This window comes from Triticum aestivum, chromosome 3B, assembly GCF_018294505.1.
Source record: "Triticum aestivum cultivar Chinese Spring chromosome 3B, IWGSC CS RefSeq v2.1, whole genome shotgun sequence".
Lineage (NCBI taxonomy): Eukaryota > Viridiplantae > Streptophyta > Magnoliopsida > Poales > Poaceae > Triticum > Triticum aestivum.
The window spans coordinates 412,186,577-412,212,133 of record NC_057801.1 but is presented as its reverse complement, the minus strand read 5'-3'; the positions used below and the strand labels follow the sequence as shown (position 1 = coordinate 412,212,133).

The window sequence follows — 25,557 nt, the reverse complement described above, 5'->3', positions numbered from 1 at the left end:
TGGCATCTGAGATATGTTATTATTGCTTGCTAGTTGATTATGTCATTGATATGAGTAAATGTGAACTCTAAGTGTTATCATTTGCATGGTTAGTTCATGATCTTTGTTGAAAACTTCGGTGCTATTTAAGCTTTTGTATGGATACAAGAACAAAAGAGTTCGTAGAAGTTTTTCTTTATCACTTTCTGTTTGTCAAATGAATTGCTTGAGGACAAGCAATGAGTTAAGCTTGGGGGAGTTGATACGTCTCCATCGTATCTACTTTTCCAAACACTTTTCCTCTTCTTTGGAGTCTAATTTGCATGATTTGAATGAAACTAACCCGTACTGACGCAATTTTCAGCAGAACTACCATGGTGTTGTTTTTTGTGCAGAAATAAAAGTTCTCGGAATCAGATGAAACTTTTTAGAGATTTTTTATGGAATATATGAAAAATACTGGAACAAAGATCCACCGGAGGGGGGCCATCGTTGCCCACAAGGCAACAGGGCACGCCCACCCCCTGATGAGGATACAGACCTGGGGTAGGGTCATAGGCCTGACCTATACGTCCTACCCAAGGCCACTACCCCAGAAGATAAGAAGACCAAGAATCCACTCGACGGTATAATCACTCGACCGTCATTCCCCACTTTCACTCGACCATATGGGGAATGACTCGACTATATCGAAGACCAGGAGTCGGAAGAACGCACAACGGCCGAGCATTCACTCCTTAGTCTTCATGAGCATTAACAGTATTTAAGACTGCCGTTACCAGTAACGCCCTTACTTTATGTACATTAAGCCCCTTGTAATGGAGGTGGGCTGGGGTCCTGGCGCACTCTATATAAGCCGCCCCCTCCTCTGGGACAAGGGTTGGCACCCCCTGTAACACAACACACATAAACCAATCGACCGCCTCCGGGCACCGAGACATAGGGTTGTTACTTCCTCCGAGAAGGGCTTGAACTCGTAAACCTCGTGTGTACATCTTCACCATAGCTAAGATCTTGCCTCTCCATACCTACCCCCTTTCTACTGTCAGGCTTAGAACCACGATAGTTGGCGCCCACCGTGGGGCCGGTGTCTTAGCGACTTATTGGTGAAATTGCAAGTTTTTTCGATCATCATCATGGTTTCCGGCGGCGAGATGGTTGAGGGCCGCGAGATCCATCTCGGCGCGCTCGTTTTCGTCGCCAACGAACTGGCGTGGCTCCAGGAAGCTCCGCTCGATGTCGAGGCACTCCCCGTCAGAGGGGCGACACACTTCCACGCATGCGTTCGTCGCGTCCTTCTTCGGCAGCCGTCGACTCAGTATCAGTCGGCTCCGGCGACATCTTCCCTCCCCGCTGTTCTCCGTTGCAAGCGATCTGGTCGGTCGCAGCTTCAGCGGTGGGTCAAGCATGCGGTGGCTCGACATTCAGCAACTCATCAAGTCGCGGCAATCGAGCCCGACGAAACTCTCCACGGCCTATTTGATCTGTCGACTGGCTCCGCGGAGACGGCGTCCAAGTGCGATAGCAGCGATCCGGCGGCTAAGGTCCTGATGGTCGACAGTCCGCGTGGTCCGCCTGGATTTCGCCGCGAGGATGGTGAAGATACTGGCGGCGATCCATCACGGGTCCACGAGGAGTACCATCCCGAACCTCTCTCTTCGCAGCAGAGAGAGGATCTTCGTCGTTGCAACATGGACGCACTTCACACCCCCATCGTTGGGGAAACTCCCGAGGCTCGGGCCTTGGAGGAGGCGCGCTTGGCTAACTTGGTTGAGCGCACTCGACTGGAGAACCTACAGCGCGCTCTCGACGAGCAAGCCCGGGATCAAGTTCCTGATTCCAGTCGACGACAGCTTTTCCCACCTCCACCTAAGGTATACCGTACTCTGATTCAAAACCTCACTGCTGCGGCCCGAATTGCAGAGTCGACTCAACCTTCCCAGCCAGAGGCTGGCAGAGGGTTGGAGCAGATCCGGGCCCTACTCCGAGCGGCAGGAGAGCAGAATTCTATGGTGTCTCAGTCGAGGAACAGGATACACAGCAGATTCGTGGTAGCAGATACAGTTCAGTCGGCCCATAGCCCATGATCGCCCCCGCGGCGTGAAGGCCGTGGGTAGTACGATCGTCAGTTCGACCGCGACAATCGTCGACGAGTGCCAACGCCTCCTCCGAGGAGTGCATCGTACGTGCCTCGGCAGAACAATGACAGACGCCGTCACAGGGACGAGCGCAGAGCTCCAGTCGACCCAAGGGAGCTGGGCTTCGATGCGAGATCCATTCTCGTCCAAGGCTTGGTCGACCGGAATCAAGCACACAGAGAAGACCTGGGCAGAGATCGTCCGAGTGGCAGCAGATTACATATTTTAGGCCCAGAGTGTTTCGGCAGAGCCGTCAGAGCAGCGGTGATACCTCCCAACTTCAGATTGGCAACAGGAGCCAGTAAGTTTATCGGGGAATCCAAGCCTGAAACTTGGCTTGAAGATTACCGAGTGGCTGTGCAAATTGGAGGCGGAAACGACGAGATAGCAATGAAGCATCTCCCTCTTATGTTGGATGGATCAGCCCGAGCATGGTTGACTCAGTTGGCCCTAGACAGTATACACAGCTAGGAAGAGCTATCTCGAGTGTTCGTCTGAACCTTTGAGGGCACGTGCAAGCGGCCAGCTGGGCTTTCCGAGTTGTAGCATTGTGTGCAGAAGCCGAATGAAACTTTGAGGGAATTCATTCAGAGGTGGACCACTTTGCATCACACTGTGGAGAATGTATCAGAGCATCAGGTGGTGTGCGCTTTCAAGGAAGGCGTCAAGTATCGAGAGTTGGTTCAGAAGTTCGGTCGGACTGGAGATATGACTCTAACCCGGATGATGGAGATAGCCACCCGGTATGCTAACAGAGAAGAAGAGGATTGACTCCGAAGCGGGAAGAGTAAACCAGTCGGCCAAGAGGCCAGTGGAGGTGGTTCCAGTCGGAAGCAAAAGCGTAAAGCCGAGCCAGCGGCACCTGGGGAGATTGTAGTAGTGGCTCAAGGAAAATTTAAGGGAAAACCTAAGGGGCCCTGGCCTCCTAAGAAGGTGAAGGATCAAGCAGGAAATGATGTGCTGGACTTGCCGTGTCACATCCACACGAAGAAAGATGAGGAAGGTAATCTGATTTACCCAAAGCATACCACTCGACAATGTCGACTCCTGATCCAACAGTTCCAGGAGAAACAGTCCAATGAGAAGGACAAGGAGTCGAACAGAGATGAGGAGGAAGAGGAAGATGACGGTTACCCCAAGGTCAATTCCACCCTCATGATTTTCGCCAATGTTGAGAGCAAGAGTCAGTTGAAGGTCATTAACAGAGAAGTGAATATGGTTGCTCCGGCGACGACGACCATGTACCTGAAATGGTCCCAGATAGCCATCACATTCGACCAGTCAGACCATCCTGCTCGTGTAGTCACCCCCGGGAGGCAAACGCTTGTGGTCGACCCAGTGGTTGGTGGCACTCGACTGACTAAAGTGCTGATGGATGGAGGTAGCGGCCTGAATATCCTGTATGCTGAAACCTTGAAGGGGATGGGCATCCCGATGTCCAAGCTTAGCGAGAGCAACATGAGCTTTCATGGCGTTATTCCCAGAAAGAAGGCCGAGTCACTAGGCCAGATCACGCTCGACGTGGTTTTCGGTGACTCCAAGCATTACCGGAAAGAAAAGTTGACATTTGAAGTCGTGGATTTCCAGAGTGCTTATCATGCCATCCTGGGGAGACCGGCGTACGCGCGTTTCATGGCTTGACCGTGTTATGCGTACCTCAAGCTGAAGATGCCTGGCCCCAAAGGTGTGATCACGGTCACTGGCAATCGGCAGAAAGCAGAAGAATGTTTCCAGAAAGGTTCCAAAATCACCGATGCACAGATGGCGGCGGTTGAATTCCAAGAGTATCAGAAGAGTGTAGATCCGAGTGATTTGCTCCGAGCCAAGAAGCCTGCGACAGACTCTGCATTTCAGTCGACTGGTGAAACAAAGCCGATTCATATTCACCCGAACGATCCCAATGCTGCACCGACTCATATATCAACGACGCTCGACAGCAAATAGGAAGAAGCGCTCATCCAGTTCCTCCGTGAGAACTGGGACATCTTCGCATGGAAACCCTCTGACATGCTAGGTGTACCCGGAGAACTGGCTGAGCACCCTTTGCGTGTCGACCTCAAGGTAAAACCTGTCAAAGAGCACCTTCGGCGGTTCGCCGTTCAGAAGAGAAAAGCAATCGGCGAAGAAGTGGCTCAACTGTTGGCAGCAGAGTTCATCCGTGAAATCTACCACTCCGAGTGGCTTGCCAATGTCGTCATGGTCCCCAAGAAGGACGATTCACTTTGCATGTGCATTTATTTCAAGCATATCAATCGGGCCTGCCCGAAAGATCACTTCCCTCTCCCCCGTATCGATCAGATTGTTGACTCGACTGTGGGGTGTGAGCGCTTGTCTCTTTTAGATGCATATTCCGAGTATCATCAGATCCGACTGTATGGTCCTGATGAAATAAAAACAGCCTTCATCACCCCATTCGGGTGCTTTTGCTATGTCACCATGCCATTCGGTCTTAAAAATGCCAGAGCCACGTTCATGAGAATGATCCAGAAGTGCCTGCTCACCCAAATCAGTCGGAATGTGGAGGCATACATGGATGACATCATGGTCAAGTCTCGCAAAGGTTCCGACCTATTGACTGATCTCGCAGAAACCTTTGCCAACCTAAGAAGGTACGATATCAAGCTTAATCCGTCAAAGTGCACATTCGGAGTTCCAGGAGGAAAGCTGCTCGGTTTTCTCGTTTCCGAATGAGGGATCGACGCCAATTCAGAAAAAGTTGATACCATCCTCCGAATGAAACGCCCCGTGCGAGTGCATGATGTTCAGAAGCTGACTGGTTGTTTGGCCACCTTGAGTCGATTCATCTCTCGTCTAGGTGAAAAGGCCTTGCCTCTTTACCGATTGATGAAGAGATCTGATAAGTTCGAGTGGTCTGAAGAAGCTGATGCAGCGTTTGCAAATCTCAAAGCCCTGCTTTCCACCCAGCCGGTGCTCGTTGCACCAATCAGCAAAGAGCCTTTACTGCTTTACATTGCAGCCACTGGACAAGTTGTCAGTATAGTACTCACGGTCGAGCGAGAAGAGGAAGGAAAAGCTTACAAGGTTCAACGCCCAGTTTATTATCTCTCTGAAGTTTTGACTCCATCCAAGCAACGCTATCCTCATTATCAGAAGCTTGTCTATGGAATTTACATGACCATGAAGAAAGTTGCACATTACTTCTCTGATCACTCTATCACAGTCGTCAGCGACGCACCGTTGTCTGAGATCCTGAATAACAGAGATGCAACTGGTCGAGTAGCAAAATGGGCGATTGAACTCCTTCCACTGGACATCAAGTTTGAGGCAAAGAAAGCTATCAAGTCCCAAGCAATCGCAGATTTCCTTGCCGAGTGGATCGAACAGCAACTACCGACTCAAGTCCACTCGGAACATTGGACTATGTTCTTCGATGGCTCCAAGATGCTAAACGGATCAGGTGCTGGAGTAGTATTGGTGTCCCCCCGTGGAGACAAGCTCAATTACGTTCTCCAGATTCACTTTGATTCCTCCAATAATGAAGCAGAATACGAAGCACTTCTATATGGGTTGCGTATGGCCATTTCACTCGACGTTCGTCGCCTCATGGTGTATGGCAATTCAGATTTGGTGGTTAAACAGGTGATGAAGGAATGGGATGTCAGAAGTCTAGCCATGACTGGTTATTGCAATGCTGTCAGGAAGCTGGAAAAGAAGTTTGAGGGGTTGGAACTTCACCATGTGCCCCGATTGAAAAATCAAGCTGCAGATGAGTTGGCGAAGATAGGTTCCAAGAGAGAGGCCATCCCCCGCAATGTGTTTCTGGAACATATTCATTCACCTTCGGTTCAGGAGGATCCCTTCACAGAAGAGTCGCCACAGCCCAAGAGTGCTACAGATCCGACTGAAGTTGACATCCCAGCCGTGGTCGACTTAGTCATGGAGGTTCTGGTCATCACTCCCGACTGGACAGTGCCGTACATCGCATACATTCTTAGGAAAGAACTTCCGGAGGAAGAAGAAGAGGCTCGACAGGTCGTCCGGCGATCTAAGGCCTTTACTGTGATAAAGGGGCAGTTGTTCAGAGAAAGTGCAACTGGAGTTTGCCAGAAGTGTATCACGCCAGAGGAAGGTCGAGTGATCCTCAATGATATTCACTCGGGGACCTGTGGTCACCACGCGTCCTCTCGGACCATCATGGCCAAAGCATACCGAGCCGGATTTTAATAGCCGCGAGCCAACGAGATGGCTAAGGAAATAGTGGACAAGTGTGAAGGTTGCCAGTTTTACTCCAACATGTCTCATAAACCTGCGTCGGCTCTAAAAACAATTTCACTCATCTGGCCTTTCGCCGTCTGGGGACTGGACATGATTGGACCTTTGAGGACAGGCAGGAGTGGATTTACTCATGTGCTGGTAGCAGTCGACAAGTTCACCAAGTGGATCGAAGCCAAGCCCATCAAAAGCCTTGAAGCAAGCACAGCTGTGAGTTTCATCAGGGAACTTATATTCAGATATGGCGTTCCTCACAGCATCATCACAGATAACGGCTCGAACTTCAATTTTGAAGAATTCAAAGCCTTTTGTGGCTCCCAAGGCACGAGAGTCGACTACGCTTCGGTCGCTCATCCTCAGTCGAATGGGCAGGCCGAGCGGGCAAATGGACTGATTCTCAAAGGATTGAAGCCTCGGTTGATGCGTGACCTAAAACATGCAGCAGGAGCCTGGGTCGACAAGCTCCCATCCGTGTTGTGGGGGTTGAGGACAACCCCTAACCGGTCGACTGGAAGGACTCCATTCTTCTTAGTCTACGGAGCTGAAGCCGTGCTCCCCAGTGATTTGCTCCACAATGCACCTCGAGTCGAACTCTTCTCAGAAGAAGAAGCACAACAAGCTCGGCAAGATGCAGTCGACCTCTTGGAAGAAGAAAGAGAGATGGCCTTGATCTGGTCGATCATTTATCAGCAAGACTTGCGTAGATTTCACGCTAGAAACATGAGGGGTCGAGCATTTCAAGAAGGAGACCTGGTTCTTCGAGTGGACCAGCAAATACCTCACAAGCTTGCTCCTGCTTGGGAAGGCTCTTTCGTCATCACCAAGGTACTCCACAACGGAGCATACCGTCTCTTCAACGTCGAACATAATAAAGATGAGCCACACGCCTGGAATGCGGATCTGCTCCGCCCTTTCTATTCTTAAATATTTAGAATGATGAGATGTAATAAGAAATACCTTTTAGTTTGACTATCAAAAGACATAATTTACTTCTTTCGAATGATTGTTCTTTATTTCTTTTGTACGAATTACCTTAGCTGCAAATCTATTTCGCCTAAGACGAAGTGATAAAAATCCTACCGAGTGATGAGTCTGCCTCTCACTCGGGGGGCTTAGCTGCAGCCTAGTGCTCGCCTAAGTGATAAAAATCCCACCGAGTGATGAGCAAACCTCTAACTCGGGGGCTTAGCTGCAATCCCGTACTTGCCTAAGTTTGAAAAATCCTACCGAGTGATGACTCTGCCTCTCACTCAGAGGCTTAGCTGCAGCCCAGTGCTTACCTAAGTGATAAAAATCCCACCGAGTGATGAGCAAACCTCTCACTCGGGGGCTTAGCTGCAGCCCAGTGCTCGCCTAAGTGATAAAAATCCCACCGAGTGATGAGCAAACCTCTCACTCGGGGGCTTAGCTGCAGTCCCGTACTTGCCTAAGTTTGAAAAATCCTACCGAGTGGAGAGCAAACCTCCCACTCGGGGGCTTAGCTGCAGTCCCGTACTCGCCTAAGTTTGAAAAATCCTATTGAGTGGTGAGAAAACCTTCCGCTCGGAGGCTTAGCTGCAGTCCCATACTCGCCTAAGTTTGAAAAATCCTACCGAGTGGTGAGCAATCCTCCCACTCGGAGGCTTAGCTGCAGCCCAGTGCTCGCCTAAGTTTGAAAAACCTTACCAGGTGGTTGACAGGAACGTCAAGACCATTGCTGAGTGCCTTGCTGATGAGCTGATCAATGCTTCTCAAGGGTCACCCAATCGGTTGACAGGAACGTCAAGACCATTGCTGAATGCCTTGCTGATGAGCTGATCAATGCTACTCAGAGATCGCCCGATCGGTTGACTGGAACACCAAGACCATTGCTGAGTGTCTTGCTGATGAGCTGATCAATGCTACTCAACGATCACTCGATCGGCCGACTGGAATGTCAAGACCATTGCTGAGTGCCTTGCTGATGAGCAGATCAATGCTACTCGAAGATCACCAGATTAGTTGACTGGAACACCGAGACCATTGTTGAATGCCTCGCTGATGAGCTGATCAATGTTGCTCAAGGACCGCCCGATCAGTTGACTGGCTATTCTTCTCCAGAAGCGGCATCAAGCAAACAGACAACAATTCGAGGGAAAAACGAATTTTGTTCGAAGACAGACGCAATTTATGAGATGATAAATCCAAAGTTTCTTAACCATAGAATAAAGTGCTCGGGCATCAGGCCCGAAGGAGTTTTAACGGTTACAAATTCACTCGACATTCCAAGGCAAATAAAAGTGATAGCATAATGTTTTTAAATCACTCGGCGGGAGAAGGACTGGCCGGGTCGCAGAAGCTGTCGAGATCGATGTTGTCGGCGATGCGAGTGGCTGCCTCAAGGAAAGTGCCCATGAAGTCCTGGAAGGAGTGCTTCTTAGTGTTTGCCACTTTGAGAGCTACCAGCTTGTCTTCCTTAGCCTCCTTGCAGTGCACTCAGACCAAAGACAAAGCGACATCAGCGCCACAGCGGGCAGAAGATTTCTTCCACTCTTGCACTCGGCCTGGAATCTGATTTAGCCGAGTCATCAAGGACTCGAGGTCTTGAGACATTTCCTCCCGAGGCTAGAGTTCGGCGTCCACTCGGGCCATCGCCGCCTTCAGTCAAGCCAGATAGTCGACTGCACCGTCCAAGCGTGATTCCGGTCGAAGCAAGTTCATCGCAACTTCATCTTTCATGGGACAATTGATGGGGTCGAGACATGTCTCGACCCGCCCAGTTTTAGCCTCAAAGTCCTGACACAGTTCTGTCCCATTGCAAAAAGTGATGAATCGACGACGTGACAACAAAGTTCAATCGGCAACAAAGTGATGAGTCAACTGATCATACCTTCAAGCTTTAGAACAAGTTTGGCGGCGAGTTGCTCCAGATAGGACTCTAGCTTGTCGGTCTTGGTCTTGAGGCCGCCAACTTCAGTGGTCAGATTTTCCTTGTCCTTCTTCAGTTGCTCGACTTTCCGATTGGCGTCTGAGATGGCAGTCTTCTGCTTCGCGTTCTCCTCCTCCAGTTTGCTGACCGAAGCCAGCTTCTGGTCCGCAAGCTTCGTCTTCTCGCGTGCTTCCTTCTGAGCGGCTGCCAGATCCAGATCCTTCTGCTCCAAAGCCTCCTTCATCCTCTCTAAAGAAACAACACTCTTCAGACAAGACTGAAGTTGACGATTTTCACTATGCACATCTGCTCGTGTGAAATCACTCAGTTCAAAGAGAATGAAGGAAAAACTAGCGCAAAGTATGAAGCTACAAAACAGACAAGAGGGTCGAGTGATTACCCCCGTGATGGTCGTTTCTTGTTGGGCAGTCTTCAGATTATTCTTCGCAAGTTCGAGGTCAAGTTCAATGCTGATATGCTTCTTCTCTAACTCGGTGAGCCGAGCTCCAAGATCACAAGACCTCTGCAGCCAGAAAGACAGACATGTCAGTCGATAGATAGAAGCGCCGAGTGAAAGCAAAGAATTACTCTAAGACTACTGCCGAATCAAATATTCAACAGTAGTCTCGGGGACTACACCCAGTGGGTGCACTTAGCGTGCCCCCACTAGATCAGATCAATACTCAGCGTGAGTTCAAAAAAAAGAGAAAGAAAGAGAGACACATCATTAGACCTTAGTCGACTGCCAGCAGCCGACCGTGGTCCCGGGGACTACACCTAGTGGGTGCACTCGACGTGCCCCCACTGATTCGAAAAGTGCAGAATTGAAGATTTCCTGAGTTCTAAACGAAGGAACACCTAGTGGGTGATCAGATATAAAGCGACATTCAAAAATTTCAGTCGAAATTTTGCTGACCTGAACATTGGTCTGAAGGGCAGTGCTGACGTTGTAAGTTATCTGAGTGGCTTCATGCATCACTTTCACCTGCTCCATGACAAGGATTGCCTGGCGAAGAGCTTCCCTAGCGGCACCCGGCGAGTCGTCTGGAGTTTGATATGTAGCAAAGAGGGATGGCTCCAGAGGGGTCAAAGTAGCTGTCGGGTCAGATGAGTGGAGTTGCACCTGTGCAGCAGGCGTCTGCGCAGTCGACCCCGATGAATGATCAGTCGTCAACGGGTTAGCAAATGTGACGTTGGTCCGGACTATCGCTTCAGGCGTCGGTGTCGACTAAGAGACCTGGACTTCAAGCTTCTTCCTGCTTGAGCTTCCACTCTTCTTCCTCCTCTCCTGTAGAGGCACTTCTTCTTCTTCGTCATCAGGAAGCACAACGATATCTTGTGGAGCTACATAAGAAGAGAAGTGTCAAGTTTTCAGTCAATTGGCCATCCACTCGAGTAAACAGGACTCGGTCGAACGAACTTACCAGCTCGTGAGGTGGCCTCTTCGTCTCCTGGTGCCATGTCAACGTCCATGTCAGTGGCTGCAGAGGTGGGGCTGGAAAGACACAAGGATTGGTCGGTCAGATCAAGAAAATCTTCAGTCGACTTACGGAAACACAAACAAGATACCCACCCTGAGGCAACGGGGACGTCCATCTTGATGCGCGGCAATGTCTTCCGGGCCATGGAGGGAGCAACTTTAGGCTGCTTGGCCACCTTCTCCGTCAGCTCCGGAGTCGACGTCCGAGTGCGCTTCTAAGTATTGGCACTCGGACCCGCACCTTTCCCGCGCCCGCCAGCTGGATCATGCTGCTGTTTGGATCGACGTTCGGAGCGCGGCGGCGAGTCGACTTCCTCCTCCTCGTCCGACTCCTCGCTCTCCTCCTCCTCGTCGTATCCCTGAGAATCCCACTTGGCACTATCTTCCGTGCTGTCCTCCCCCTCCTGGGCCTGTTCCAAAGCCTGTTCACCATTGGGCATCGAATGCATCTCAGTGAACACCTGCAGAACAAATTGGTCGAACAAGAGTCGGTCAATATCAAGTGCAGTCAGAGCATGAATGAGAAGCAGTCGGAACAAAAAGCATACCTTGTCGGGTGGGTTTACGCTGCTAAAGGGAACAACTCGTCTGGATCCTATGGGATTGTCCTAATTGCCTGTGATGCTCCTCAGCCACAAAGCCACCATTTCAGACGGCACTTATTCTGGATGGACCCGAGCGGTGTTGTCCGGTCCGGAATACAGCCACATCGGGTGATCGCGGGCCTGGAGAGGCTGGATGCGTCGACTGAGGAACACCTCCAACAGATCCAGACCCGTAACGCCATCATAGATAAGCTGAACCACCCTGTCCACCAACATCCTCGTCTCCATGGTCTCGCTAGTAGTCACTTTTAGTGGAACAGGAGTCTGGACTCGGTCAAATGAGAAGTGGGGAAGGCCGGTCGACTGACCTGGAGCCGCGACGTCTTGGCAATAGAACCAAGTCGACTGCCAGCCTCTAACGGAGTCAGGAAGAGTCATGGCAGGAAAAGCACTCCCTTTCCTCTTTTGGATACCTAAACCCCCACACATCTGGATAACATGGGTTTTCGAGTCACTCGACTTCGCCTTTTTTACCGATTGGGAACGAATGGTGAAGATGTGTTTGAAAAGACCCCCAGTGCGGTCGACACCCCAAGAAGTTCTCACACATCGACACGAAAGCAGCTAAGTACGTGACGGTGTTGGGAGAGAAATGGTGGAGCTGAGCACCGAAAAAGTTCAGGAACCCCCGGAAGAAAGGATGCGGGGGAAGAGAAAAATCGCGGTCGACGTGGGTGGCGAGCAGGACACACTCACCCGGTCGAGGCTGAGGACTCATCTCCCCCTCCGGAAGCCTCGCCGCTCCCTTGGCAATTAATCCCGACTCCGCCGGCTTGTCCAGGTCCGCCTGCCGAATCGAAGACCGGATCCAATCGCCCTGGATCCAGCCCGGCGGCAGCCCTGCGCGCGATGACGACCCGCGCTGCTGCTTCTTGCCCTTCGCCACCTCCTTCGTCTTCTTCGCACGCTCTAGCACCGCCGTCTTGTCCTTCACCATGGCTACGGGGCGGCGGCGGCGGAGCGGAAGAATAAGGTGCGGCGGAGAAGCGGAGAAAGAAGAAGGAAGAGAAGAAGTGCACAGTGCAGACGCCTCGGTCTGGTCACCTTATAAGAGATTATTTCCGAGTGGCTGACGCGTGGGACCAGGCGATCCTGTCAAATCTCGCAACAGTCACGTGCAGCGTACATGGCGAAAAAGGTGGCGCGGGAATCGAGGAATCACTGTTTATCCGCTCCGCCCGCTTCGGCACTCCCCGTCTGGCGCGCTTCCCCGAAATTTCGTATCCCGCAAAATCCGGGATACACTGCAGGCAATCGCGCCCAGGATCCCGCGCTCCAACATGACACTCAGCACATAAGATCAACAGTTCACTCGACTATCCACTGACTGGATCAAGGCGACTGAGTTGATACCAAATATCGACGCGGGCGTTTGGACTAGCAGAAAGCACTCGCGAGATCCCAAAGCTCAGAACAAGTTCAATTTCAGCCCATTTTGCACTCGCACCTTAATCCATTCGGGGGCTACTGATGAGGATACAGACCTGGGGTAGGGTCATAGGCCTGACCTATACGTCCTACCCAAGGCCACTACCCCAGAAGATAAGAAGACCAAGAATCCACTCGGCGGTATAATCACTCGACCATCATTCCCCACTTTCACTCGACCATATGGGGAATGACTCGACTATATCGAAGACCAGGAGTCGGAAGAACGCACAACGGCCGAGCATTCACTCCTTAGTCTTCATGGGCATTAAGAGTATTTAAGATTGTCGTTACCAGTAATGCCCTTACTTTATGTACATTAAGCCCCTTGTAATGGAGGTGGGCTGGGGTCCTGGCGCACTCTATATAAGCCGCCCCCCTCCTCTGGGACAAGGGTTGGCACCCCTGTAACACAACACATATAAACCAATCGACCGCCTCCGGGCACCGAGACGTAGGGTTGTTACTTCCTCCGAGAAGGGCGTGAACTCGTAAACCTCGTGTGTACATCTTCGCCATAGCTAAGATCTTGCCTCTCCATACCTACCCCCCTTTCTACTGTCAGGCTTAGAACCACGACACCCCCCCTAGGGCCCGCCCTATTACCTTGTGGGGCCCACGAGGCTCCGCTGACCCTAATCTCAACTCCATAGATACCATCTTCCTGGGGAAAAATAAGAGAAGAAGTTTCATCGCATTTTACAATATGGAGCCGCTGCCACCTCCTGTTCTTCATTGGGAGGGCTGTTCTGGAGTCCGTTCGGGGCTCCAAATAGGGGGATTCATCGCCATCATCACCACCAACCCTTCTCCAACAACAACTTCATGATGCTAACCACCGAGAGTGAGTAATTCCTCTGTAGACTTGCTAGAAGGTGATGGAGTTGGATGAGATTTGTCATGTAATCGAGTCAATTTGTTAGGGCTTGATTCCTAGTATCCACTATGTTCTGAGATTGATGTTGCTATGACTTTGCTATGCTTAATGCTTATCACTAGGGCCCGAGTGCCATGATTTCAGATCTAAACCCTTTATGTTTTCATGAATATATTTGAGTTCTTGATCCTATCTGCTAGTTATATGCACTTGTTATTGTTCTGATCCATAGACCCCAAAGTGATAATAGTTGGGATACCCTCCAGGGATGACTCTAATTCGAGGAGTTCATGTATTCACCATGTGTTAATGCTTTGTTCTGGTTCGCTATTAAAAGGATGCTTTAATATCCCTTAGTTTCCATTTGGACCCCGCTGCCACGGGAGGGTAGGACAAAAGATGTCATAGAAGTTCTTATTATAAGCATGTATGACTATATACGGAATACATGCCTACATTACATTGATGAATTGGAGCTATTGTATATCGCTCTAGGTTGTGACTGTTACATGATGAATATCATCCAACACAAATATCCATCGCTCATCCAATGCCTACGCTTTTCTCATAGTGATCTTTGCTAAGTTACTTTCGTTGTTGTTGTTGGCACAATCACTACAAAACTGCTACTGTTCCTTTTCATGTTCCTGTTTCTACTATTAATATTGCTATCAAACTATCATAATATTGTACTACTAAACACTTTGTTGCAGATATTTAGTTCTCCGGATGTGGTTGAATTGACAACTCACCTGCTAATACTCATAAATATTCTTTGGCTCCCCTTGTGTCGAATCAATAAATAGAGGTGAAATTTTACACTTGAAGACTGTCGTGATCCCCTATACTTGTGTGTCATCAACTCCCACCTCATGTGGATTGGTTAATTATAGGAGATTTCAACTACATCAGGTACCTTGAAGACAGAAACAGAGTTGGAGGCAGTTCAGTGACATGATGAACTTAACTCAACCTCAGTGAATTAAGCTTGATTGAGATTCCACTCAAAGGTAGAAAGCTCACTTGGAGCAATATGCAAGAGGTACCCTTAGTAGAAAAGTTGGCTTAGTATTTTCTTCTGATTCCTAGACATTAAATTACCCCAATACTTATGCTTATAGTCTTGCTAAACCCATATCTGATCATGTCCCTTGTGTCATTCAAGTGGGATCCAACATTCCCAAAGCTAATATTTTCATATTTAAATTTTTTGGTTAAAATTCCTAGAATTCAGAGATGTGGTAAAAAATTTGGGATCAAGAGGTGTCTACAACTTCTAGTGCCAAAAGAATTACTGTTAAATTTAAAAGGCTCGGAAAGGGGCTCGAGATTTGGGCTAAGAACTTCTCAAATTTAGCACATTACATCAGTAATTCAAATGAATTGACCCTTGTTAGGGACATTTTAGAGGAATTCAGACCCTTAAGTACTAAAGAATGTAATGGAAGGAACATTGTCAAAAAGTATATGGGTAACCTTTTGGAATATCAAAGTGCTTATTGGAAGCAAAGAGCAACAATAAGATGGGTTAAATCTAGTGATGGTAACATAAAATTCTTCCAAGCAAAAGCAACAATCAAATACAGAAATAATTATATTCCTATGCTCGTGGATGAAAACCAAGCTGAACATTCCGATCATCAAACCAAACTTGCAATCCCGTGGAGAGCCTTTAAAGATAGACTTGGCACTTCTTCTCCAACTTCCAATTTCTTTCACCCGCCAAGCTTACTCCAGAACAATGCTCAGACTAATTAATTGGAAGAACCTTTTTCAAGCGTAGAGATAGATAGGATGATTAAAAATATGCCCTCTAGCAAAGCCCCTAGTCCTAATGGATTTAATGGTGCATTTATAAAGGCTTGTTTGGGATGGATATCATATCTAATGATTTTTATGAGCTCATTCAAGATTTCTACAATGGAGATACTGATCTCAAGCTTATTAATAGCTCCTTCATCATCTTACTTGAAGAAGGACAATCTTCTCCTTCCTAGTGACTTTAGGCATATTTCTTTGCTCAACTGCACAATCGGAATCATCACAAAGTTATGGGAAAACAGGCTATAGAAAATCATTCTCCAGTTGGTGCACATATATCAATATGTTTTTTAGGAAAACATCAGTCCAAGATTGTCTGGCTTGGGCCTTTGAATACATACATCAGTGAAAGTAGCAAAACCAAGAAATGATTCTTTTAACACTTGACTTTGAGAAGGCCTTTGATGTGATTGAGCATGAGACTCTTTTTCAAATTCTGAAAGGGAAAAAGCTTCGGTGATATATGGATTGGGTGGATGAGCATGGTTCATAGCACATACTTCTCATCTGTATTGCTTAATGGGTGTTCACGAAAATAATTTCACTGTAAAAGAGGGGTTAGACAAGGGGACCCTCTCTCCCCTCTTATTTTTGTTCTAGTCGCCGATCTTTTGCAAACCATTCCTAATGAAGCAACGAATGCCAATTTGATTCGGGTACCCCATTTACCACATTCCAACCAAGATTTTTCCAGTGATTTAGTATGCAGAGGACACCATCTTGATCATGCGAGTAGAGGAACCTCAAATTCTTCAGCTGAATAATCTTCTAGCTCATTTTTCTACTCAAACTAATCTGAAGATTAACTATAGAAAATTAATTTTCGTTCCATTGAATGTGCCTGATGAAATCCAAACAAAATTCTTGATCTCCTGGGACGCAAGCTGGGTAAGTTTCCACTCACATATCTGGGCCTCCTCTAAGAGATGGAAGATTGAGAAATGAAGATTTTAATCCTATTTTGTCAAGTAATAGAGCGAAGGTTGGCCGGCTGCTCCACAATTATATCATATGATGGAAGACTACAACTTATTAAATTTGTGTTCTCTGTCATGCCTATTTTCTTCATGTGTGCTTTAGCCCTACTTGCTGGTGTCAGTGAGCAAATAAACAAATACCTCGTATACTTCTTTTGGAGGAAATATGGACAAGAAAACTCTAGGCAGACTTTAATAGCCTGGAACACAGTACGCAAGCCTAAAAGTCGGGGTGGGATTGGTATCCTAGATGTGGTTGTCCACAATAAAGCTCTCTTGATGGAAAACCTTCAAAAATTCTTCAATAAAGTAAGTCTTCCTTGGGTGCAACTAATTTGGGCAAATACTACTCCGAGGAATTCCCTGGTGAGAGGATGGTGGATACTAGCTACTGGAAGGCACACCTCAAACTATTCCCTACTTTCAAAGAAATCTTGTTTTGCAAGGGTGGGTCTGGTCACACAATTAAATTCTGGCATGATTCCTTTGCTAGAAATGATACTCAATGTCTGAAACATATGGTTAAGAGTGCTGACATTTATGTCTTCTTCCACACCCCTCTCTCAGCTCAAGCTTTTGCTCAACGGAATGAGCTTCAATTGTTGCTTTCTCAACACACCAATTGGCAGAATCAAGATAGGTGGATATGCTCTAATAATAATAAGACTACTCTTCCATCTTAGTGTACAATACTATGATAGATAGAGTGGAAGCACACAAGATCTTCAAATGGCTCTGGAAACGTGCTGACAAGATTAGGCATAAGATATTTTTCTAGCTACTTCTTCATGACAGGGTCAACACAAAAAACTCTTAAGAGGAAAATCACGCACTTGGACTGCTATGACTGTTTTTTTGCAATGAGGGTGCTGAAGAACCCTCTCTTCATCTTTTTTGGGACCGTCCTTTTCCTCGGGACTGTTGGGCCTCTGTAATCACTTATAGGCAAAGAGGAACTTATATGTATGATGAGAGTTTACCAGCCCATCAGAAGTTTCCCAAGGCCTTGGACATGGATATAATTATTCTAGGGTGCTGGAATTTATATGTATGATGAGATTTTACTAGCCCATCAGAAGTTTCCCAAGGCCTTGGACATGGATATAATCATTCTAGGGTGCTGGAACTTATGGATTCTAAGAAATGGCAATGATTTTCAGGAAGTTCCTTGCAGAAATTCCTGGAAATACTTACTCAAAACCTGACCCTTCTAATTCACAGTTTCAAAATTAAGCATGAACAGGCCCTCAAGGATGGATCATTTTCCAATCTGGGATGATGTTTCGCTCTAGTTGATCAAATCTATGGGGATACCTATAGCATGAATTGGATAGGATCTGGCTCTTTTCCCTTTTTCTTTCTTTCTTTTCTTGGCTACTTTTTACGTATTGCTCATTTAAATTTAATAGAAAATACATGCTTCAAAAAAAAATCCAGAATGTTTCCATCCACGTAGAACACGGCTTATATATGTATTCTTAATTTATACGGCTTATCATATGACAGCTCTCTGTACAACAAACAACTCGGGTGGCGAAAAAAAGTCACAACTGACGGGAGATCCAAGAAAAAGAAAGGAGACATGTATGTGTCCACGTAATAAAGTTGACGTATGTACAGGATACATGATTCAAGCAGCAGCCTGGAAGTCCCCAAAGTCAAACTCATCATCCACGCTTCCTTGTTTGCTCTTCTCTGCTGCGGCTGGTTGATTACGAGGAGCAGCTTCTGCTCTAGCTTCCACGGTATCATCCAGTGCTTCTTCTTGTGAAGGAAACTCTGCTTTGAAAGGAGCAGCGGCGGCTCCAGCATCCCCGGTGCCTGGTTGTTCCTGGGAAGGAAATTCTGCTTTGAAAGGGGACATGGCAACTCCAGAATCAGTTGGAGACACGGGTGAGGGTGGAGGTGGTGGGAGTTTGAGGGACACTGTGGCCTCCTTGGTGTTTGTTTTTTCATTGAACGACAGCTTGTTCAGGCCTTGCTCGAAAAATGCAGATTTCGTCTTGCTGCCACTTTCTTTCTGCATAACAGACCCAAAAATCAGGGGCATGTTACGTGAAGAACATGAGTACAAGGCAAGTCAAGTGCTTATCAAAGGCATGCATACAAATTTACTACTGTAGCATAATACACTTTAGTCAACTCATTTTGCCGCATGAACAAAAATATTCTTAACTATATCTTAGTAAGGTTCAGTTTTTTCTCAAGTTCTTGTGTGACAGCAGCTCAAACTGATATATCCCCGAATATGCAAGGGTATATGATGTTCTCAAATGCCATTGGAGGAACCTTGAAGATGCACTAGACTGTGTTTTCTAGGTCAAGATAAGAAGATTACTCCAATTCAATAAATCCCATGCATGACCGGAAACGGAGGTTGCACACAGAATAACTGTGCATCTTAAAGAGGAAAAATACTAGTTAAGCATAAAGAAATCATATATGCTACTCCCTCCAATCCAAAAAAAGTGTCGTGCCTTTAGTTCAGCTTCAGTTCAAATTTGAACTAAAGCCACTTTTTTTGGATCGGAGGGAGTAATTTTTAAGACATTTAAAAATACTCTCATGACCAAGCTTTAATTCATTTCTCCTGGAATAAGAAGTCCAATGAAAACTTACATTTTTTAGTTGAAGAACTAAAGTTTCCCCTTCTTTGAGGCTATAATCCACTGATGATGTATTCTCATAGTGCTGCACCATCTCTTCAGCGGTCTTCTTCTTGTTCAGATATCTTTGATAATGTAAGAGAACAACAGATTATATGAACAACTTATTGTACAACTCTAATACCATACACCAATATATTTAGAAATAATAAAGAAACAGGAAAGAAGAAGAAAAGTGACTGGCCAAGAAATATTTCGTATAACTTTAAAAGAAACATTTTTGTCAACTGGAAGTGCGTTCAAAGTTCCGAGCTTTGCTCAGTGACCTGACTGGATTCATGTAGTAGACCCACTTAGTATTAAAATTGTTAAGTTTCAAAACAATAATATATTGTGCTAAGCAGACATTACTTTTTGATCTAATGGAATTCCACATGTATAGTCTCTGGTCGTGGACTTACTTGCATGGGAAACATTCATGTGACAATCATAATTACAGGCAACATAATGTGTTTCAAGATAAGATAAAAGGATACTTCATATGGTCATGTAGAGCAGCTTGGAAGTCATATGCTTCAGTTCTTTCACGGAAGCCTAAACCTATAAAAGCATGACGCTGACGCCCATCTGCAGCGTATAGTAAGAATTGTCATGCTTCTATATACGAACCATTGCAAGAAATGGTGCTAACCAGATCAAGCAATATGCTCAGCATCTCAATACTACTTGCCAAATACCATGCTCACCATCTCAACACAACTTAACAAACACTATGCTCACCAGCTCGACACTAAGTATCAAATACTATGTCAAACGGCTAAACTCAGCAGTAAGTAGAATATCAGTGCAAATGCAAGATCTTATAACTCAAGGGAAAGACAAGTTATCACCTATATTCTCTTCAACGCGAAGTACAAAATATCTGCAGGCAATAAGAATCGTTTCAGGTTCTGCTAATAGAGTTTTTGCGGTGTCTAACCCAGAATGAAACTGCAAAGGCACACATTTCATTATACAATTAGACTGCCCTGTGGCAGCAATATATACCGACCTGCTGCTATCAATTACAGCTTCCACCGGATGTGGTTCGCCTTCTCTCAGAAATGCCCTAGCATACAGCTCACCTGAAATGAACAAGAGAAATTAAGAAGTCAGGATTACAAACGCTACAAAGGAATGGCCAGCAGTAACGAAATTACTGTACCAGTGCTCTTGTCTTCTAGTTTGATGACACATTCTTCTCCCTTGCTGGCAACCTTAAGTGCCCCTTCCCAAGCCCATTTGTTGACATTCCACTCATCAGCCCTAGATGTCACTAATGTTAGATCATTTTCAATAAATTGCGAAAGGCATGATATGGTCTGAGGAGTGGATTAATCCTATGGTGGGGTAGTCCATGATATATGTAGGATTTCCTTCCTAGTCTTTTCTTCTGTTAGCACGGTCGTATAAGCAATGACGCGGCTGCGAACTGGTGATACATTCAACAACAAACAAAAGATGTTCAATCCATCACTCGAACCGAACACCACAAAGGACGAACAGGCAATCGTGAAGCAAAATAGTGCATTATCTTTGCAATCAAGTTTGCAAATGCGAAAAAAAATGCTGAAACAAGGCCTGCAACCTTTAGATAATTGTGATTTTCGTGGTTTATTTAGCTACTAACGCTATTCAACCTGACAGTCAACAGATACAAATCCTAACAAACCGTTATCAGATTCTTCAACGAACTAAGAGGAGCAGAACCTGTAAGAGGCGGCCGTCTTCCTAGGAGGTATCTGCACACAAAAAGGCCCCAAAACGTCAGGCCGTCGGCAACACATTCATGCACAGCAAGCGCTCGGCGAATCCCCATCACTAGATTGTCACTGAAACCAAAGAAAATTAGGGCGAATACCAGATAGACGTAGCACTCGGCGACCTGGAACAGCACGAGCTCCACCGCCTCGGGCTCGGTCTCCGACTGCGGCTGCTCGCTGCCGCTCGCCATGGCGCCGGCCGCCGAATCAAGGTAGGGGTACAGACCTCTCTTTGCAGGGGAGCAGCGAATCGGGTGCGGGGATGATTTGGGAGGGATCGGGTGGGATAAGCAGTGGTTGAATCCGAGCTCCGAATGTGGTGAGACGGAGTGTGAAGAGGAGGGATCCTTTGGGGGCTGAGAGGGGAGAGACTGAGGAGGACGAGGAATGTAGGAAGGGGAAGGGAAGGTGTTGAGAGTTGGCCTTGTCGATCGGCGCCAGCCGTGGCCGGTCACCTCCCTGCCCGTTAGATGAGAGAGCGCGCGCGCGGCCGTGTGATCCTCCCCCTCTCCCCTTCCCCTTCTCCCGCACCTATCGCCGGGGTAACCACTTAGCTCGACGTTTGGCATCGTCGTCGGCTGCCGCCAAACCCCGCCGCATTTCCCACTGCCGCTTACCGCCGCCTATCGAGCAGCACGCCTCACAAATTCGTGGCGGCACAGACGGCCATTAGCCATTAGTCTCAGCTACACTCATTGTGTCGACTGCCTTGCTCTGCACCAACCACCCTACTTCGAGTTGCGTGTCCCGATGAGGAAAAAACCAGTCACCATTGAAGCAGCATCACCACGCCATCGCAATAATCGTCACCGGTTGTCGACGGGATCAGGACGGGGGTACCCCTTGGGCCTCCCCGAAGGAGCCATCGAGGGCCCTCCGTGAGATCAACCCGATGGGCAATGGGAAGTGTTCGGGGGAACTCCCTCTTCTCCGGGGAGAGAAGGTCCCGCACCCCAGCATGTTCGATCGCGCCCAAGTGGCTAGGAAAGATGATCTGACATAAGAGGGGCATACCTCGGCAAGGACCATGGCATGAAAAGCTAGGGCATGGGCATGTACCACCCTCTACGAGAAGGTATGGATTAAAGTGATGCAAAGGGAGTAGGTAAATATGTAGCTGCCGATGTCACGGTATGGGTGGTCCAAGCCCCCTGGCGCCAGGACCAGGCGTATAAAAAAGACGAGTGAGGTGTTTGTAGGGGTTGGAAGATTTCATCTTGTAATGGTGAAGGTGAAATGAATATGGGTATGGAGATGGAAAACAAAACTAGAAGGGTCTCCGGTGGTTCTTCTTCTCTGGATCTCTTATCTCTGTGTTCTAAATGGTGTGGCGGTGGCTAGGGGACGGAATCGAATCCGACAGATCTCATGTAGGGGGTCCCGATCTAGTAGTCTTGACTAGATGGTAGCATGACACAAGGGGACACCGATGTTTACCCAGGTTCAGGCCCTCTCGAAGAGGTAAAACCTACATTCTGCTTTGAATGTATTGACTGTGGATGGGGTATTGATACGTCTCTAACGTATCTATAATTTTTTGTTGTTCCATTGTCAGTGTCAAAACTGGCAGATCTCAGGTAGGGGGGCTCAAGCTGTATGTCTGAGGACCGAAGGTAACTATGGACAAAGGACACAGTGTTTACCCAAGTTCGAGCCCTCTTAATGGAGGTAAAACCCTACTCCTACTTGATTATATTCGAGGGTATAGGGATTACAAGAGTTGATCTACCACGAGATCGAGTTGGCTAACCCTAGATTGGCTAGCCCAGCAATGTTGTGATCCTGCCTCCGATCTATCCTCCGGTTTATATAAACACCGGAGGGGCCTAGGCTTGTACAAAGTCGGTTTTACCGAAAGGAATAATATATCCGGACACCTATACTTGCCATCCATGCATACAGGAGTCCCTTCCAGATATGAGAGGTGATCTTCTATCTTGTATCTCGATGGCCCATCAGTCCGACCCATGTCCAATAGACCGGACGCCCGAGGACCCCCTAGTCCAGGACTCCCACAGTAGCCCCTGAACCAGTCTTCAATGATGATATATTTGGCGTTCAGATTGTCTTCGGCATTGCAAGGCAGGTTCCTTGAAGAATACACATCGGATTTCCTCTGTAAAAGAACTGTATCCGGCTTTTCACAATAAACACAACCCTTAGCTACGAAGGCATGATATATATTAAAAAAATAAGAACAGTGTCTTTTACTGACAACTTTTTCGGCGAAGCGTCAGACTTGACCCTTCGGCATTTTGAACCGTTTTCCCACCCCGCGTTCCATGTTTCAAGGCCACGCCTCATTGGCACGTCCTGTCAAAACAGAGATCGTGCCCACTTAATACAGGATTGCACATCAATGATATTTGGGTAATCCAACCGTTTGCGATGCATGCTTTCGTTGGGAATAGGCGAGATTCAAGGCACGAGTGGGGGCGGTTGGCATTACTACTGCCTATAAGAGGGAAATGGATCTTTACTTTCTCCCCCATGCCTTCACATCTCCTCAGCCTTCCAATCTCCCAAGCTCTCTGCGCCCGCAAAGTTTCTGTATTTCTCACCACCACCACCACCTCCTCCGACCATGGCCGGATCTGGCTCCAAAGGCAAGTGGGAGGCCTCCTCCGTCATGGAGAAGGAGATAAAAGATCTCCGGAGTGTGGGGTACCTCGCCGCCAACATCAAGCATAGGCTTCCCCCCGAAGGTCAGGTCATTCCCACTCCGGAGCCTGGCGAATGAGTCGTCTTCCTTCCCCACTTCCTTAGAGGGTTAGGTTTTCCACTCCAGCCATTCGTCAGTGGACCCATGTACTACTACGGGCTAGATTTCCACAATCTAGCCCCGAACTCTTTCTTCCACATCTCGGCGTTCATCGTCGTGTGTGAGGCTCTCCTCTGCGTCCACTCACACTTCGGCCTATGGCTCAAGGTCTTCAATGTGAAGCGAAGGTGGTCGACGGGCAGCACACGGACTGCGGCAGAGCTATGATCAGCAAGCTACCGAACACCACATGGCCCAAGGGTGCCTTCGTGGAGACCGTGAAGATCTGGCAACAGGAGTGGTTCTACATCACTGAGCCGCCGCACTAAGTGGGCGGCGATTCCGGAGTTCAGATCTGGACCCCCCATGGGGCTCCCCTCCTGGAATGCGAAGGGCCACAGTTGGGGATCCCAGACGGAGGTGCAGGCGCTGCAAATGCACATCACCAACGTGCTGGGGAAGAACGTTGGTCTAACCAACGTGGTTCAAATTATGCTATTCCGCCGCATTCTCCCATGCCAGTGTCGGGCTTCCCCCATGTGGGAATTCAAGCCGAAGGAGCCGCGGACTCTACAACATTTCCTCGGCACCACACACGAGGGGATGTGGAAGCTACTCTTCAAGGCACCGAAGAGCTGGCCCATGGAGACCGAAGAATCGGCCTCAACGCCATGAATCCGACCTCTCCGGTAAGTATTTGATATTTCCGAAGACATAACTAGTTCATATATGTATATTCGATCTATACCGAACTCATCAGCCCATCTTTTTGTTACAGGGCTGGACCAAGAAGTTGGAGTGAATCAAGAGTCCGACTCCGTTGCCTGAAGACCCAGTCACTCCTGCGCTAGAGGAGATGTTGGTCCCGGCGCCTTATAAGGCGCCGGAGAAGAAGGCCAAGAAGAAGAGCAAGGGGCCCAAGGACGGGCCCCGCTGCAAAGGTCCTCCGGAAGCTGCGTCCGGAGAGACCAAGCCTGTCTCCTCCCACGAGGAAGACGAGGACGAAGAGGAGGAGAAGGGGAAGGAGGAGCAGGAAGAGGAAGTGGAGAGCGCCTCCCCCTCAAGATGAGGTGGGGAAAGAGGACAGCCTCCGAGAACCTAGAGGGGGTGACGCCGAAGAAGGGGAGAGCGATCCTCTCGGATAGTTCAGACTCGGAGTCCGAACACAGCCCCGAGAGGGCCCAAAGGGAGAAGCCCATGGCCGAAACATAAGTGTTAGAAACTTACTCGTTCATATCGCTTTAATCTGCCTCTGTCATGCCCAATCTTTTTTTTTGCTTTTCAGCCCTCCGTGTGAGATCCCGATTCCCTCCACTTCGGAAGGGAACTCTCTAGCCCCTAGAGAGGCGGAGAGTGACGGGCCATCTCGCGCCTTCTCCCCCCTGCCATGGAGGACACCGAGGTGTCATCCCAAAGGCCATCTCCTAGCCGGAGAGGGGCGGACGATACCGTCCAGAAGGCGCCCGAGGACAACACCTCAGACGCCGTAGAGCGGGGCACGGCGACCCCCATAACCACCTAGGGTGGGGGGCTTCAACAGTCCGAGCCTCCGCCGAACACCGTCCCGGAGTCCAGTACGACTCCAGGTTCGGACCAACAACCCCCTTTGAAAGAGGGGGAAGGAGCATGAGCTCCATCGGCTGACACTCTGTAGGAAGCGCTGCAACGCGCTTCCATTGTCGAGGAACACCGCACTCTGATGGGTGCGGTTATGGAAAAGGTTCGGTCCGTGAAGAGCGAGCTGACCGAAGCTTTCAACAGCCTACTGATACGTCTCCACCGTATCTATAATTTTTGATTGCTCCATGCTACTTTATCTACTATTTTGGACTATATTGGGCTTTATATTCCACTTTTATATTATTTTTGGGACTAACCTATTAACCGGAGGCCCAACCCAGAATTGTTGTTTTTTGCCTATTTTAGTGTTTCGAAGAAACGGAATATCAAACGGAGTCCAAAC

The 25,557-nt window shown here is 48.1% G+C and overlaps 1 protein-coding gene across 1 annotated transcript; it reads right to left on the bottom strand.

Moving 5' to 3' along the window:
• Positions 1-17,872: 17,872 nt before the first annotated feature.
• Positions 17,873-21,320, bottom strand: LOC123070115 (uncharacterized protein At1g03900). The gene is made up of 8 exons (XM_044493140.1): positions 20,932-21,320; positions 20,781-20,812; positions 20,236-20,336; positions 20,083-20,155; positions 19,922-19,953; positions 19,568-19,658; positions 19,045-19,156; positions 17,873-18,445 (listed from the first exon to the last, which is right to left on the bottom strand). The coding sequence occupies exons 1-8, from the start codon at positions 21,022-21,024 to the stop codon at positions 18,056-18,058; spliced, it is 924 nt and encodes a 307-aa protein (XP_044349075.1). The 5' UTR covers positions 21,025-21,320; the 3' UTR covers positions 17,873-18,055.
• Between the last annotated feature and the right edge of the window lie 4,237 nt (positions 21,321-25,557).